Source organism: Olea europaea, chromosome 11, assembly GCF_002742605.1.
Source record: "Olea europaea var. sylvestris chromosome 11, O_europaea_v1, whole genome shotgun sequence".
In the NCBI taxonomy this organism is placed as follows: domain Eukaryota; kingdom Viridiplantae; phylum Streptophyta; class Magnoliopsida; order Lamiales; family Oleaceae; genus Olea; species Olea europaea.
Genome location: NC_036247.1, coordinates 1794779 through 1796073, shown reverse-complemented (window position 1 = coordinate 1796073; position 1295 = coordinate 1794779). Strand labels below are relative to the sequence as shown.

The window sequence follows — 1295 nt, the reverse complement described above, 5'->3', positions numbered from 1 at the left end:
TGGAGAGATTTGAGCTGTTAAACCACTATATAACATAGTGGTTTAGACCATAGGAACGGCATTGATTGTTTTCACGTTCAATCAATTAAAAAACTGAGAGATCTCTTCAGAAGAAGAAAAAATATAACATTTTCAATTTGAAGCTGCTTGATTTTTAGAATTTAAGGGCCCTTTCCCCTCAAATCAGACAAACAAGTGAAACCTTACTCTTGAAATTACATGTCTATAGGACTACAACTTCGATCATCCTATCACTATTACTACACGATGTAATTAATATACACCAAATTAAAGATTTCATTTTTTAACTTTTCATTGTTTGAATCAAGTCTCTTCTTAAGAAATTTTTGACAAGGCTGAATCTTTCAGTAGAAAGTAATACTCGAAACAGCTGGACAGCTTAAAGGTGTAATTAAAAAATAATTCAAGATACCTTTGATAAAAACCCATCATATGCAAGGAGATAGTTGCTGTCAGGGTGATCCTTTGGAACCACCCTCTCATCCACCCAAAACACATGCCATTTCGACCAATCCACTGAATCAACATACGGTGGCTCCACCAATTTCCTTCAAATCAACACCAAGCATAAAAATCTTTCCATGAACAGAAGAAAAGAATACATATATTAGCAATTCATCATTTTACCTGAGAGACTTGACAAGAGAACCACCTGACAAAACAACGGTGAAAGAATCTCTCAGTTGAGCAAACTTATTCGCCAAATCGGCAGTGTATTTAGCAAGCGAAACCGCCAGATCCTCCTCGGAATCAAACACTTGTACCTTGGGTTTGCTATTTGGAGTTACAATCTCGGCCATTGATGCTTTTGTTGTGCACTTAAATTTCCTCAAATTGAGGTTCGATTTCAGGGAGCTGAAGAGCGGTTTTGCAGTAACAGTGTGTGAAGTCAACGTTATGTAGGGCACCGATCGATTGAAGTAAGGGGGAGAGAGATTTTGGAGAGTGGCTAGTGACAGAGCAGGCGAAGGAGAGGCCATGTGGAAATACGTAGACGAAATGAGTTAGGGGCCACCACGTGCGTGTATGAATTTGGGGGTTTGGAAAAAGAACTGCACTATACTTACAAAAAGAAACTGCACAGATGTCTCACAGATCAGACATTATTCATGGGTGGGTGATTATATTTTTTCAGGCCCCATTTGGTAGTTATTTTTTTCAAAATATATATTTTTCTCTTTTTTTAAACGACACATTATTTATTAAAATAATATTACATGTAAATAAAAAACTTTTCCATATTTTTCAATCACATATTTCACATCAATTTACTA

General features: G+C 36.4%; 1 protein-coding gene across 1 annotated transcript; it reads right to left on the bottom strand.

The window, feature by feature from the left end:
* Positions 1-10: 10 nt before the first annotated feature.
* On the bottom strand, positions 11-1060 carry LOC111402909 (probable 6-phosphogluconolactonase 4, chloroplastic). Its single transcript, XM_023031229.1, has 2 exons — positions 649-1060; positions 11-569 (listed from the first exon to the last, which is right to left on the bottom strand). The coding sequence occupies exons 1-2, from the start codon at positions 999-1001 to the stop codon at positions 425-427; spliced, it is 498 nt and encodes a 165-aa protein (XP_022886997.1). The 5' UTR covers positions 1002-1060; the 3' UTR covers positions 11-424.
* Between the last annotated feature and the right edge of the window lie 235 nt (positions 1061-1295).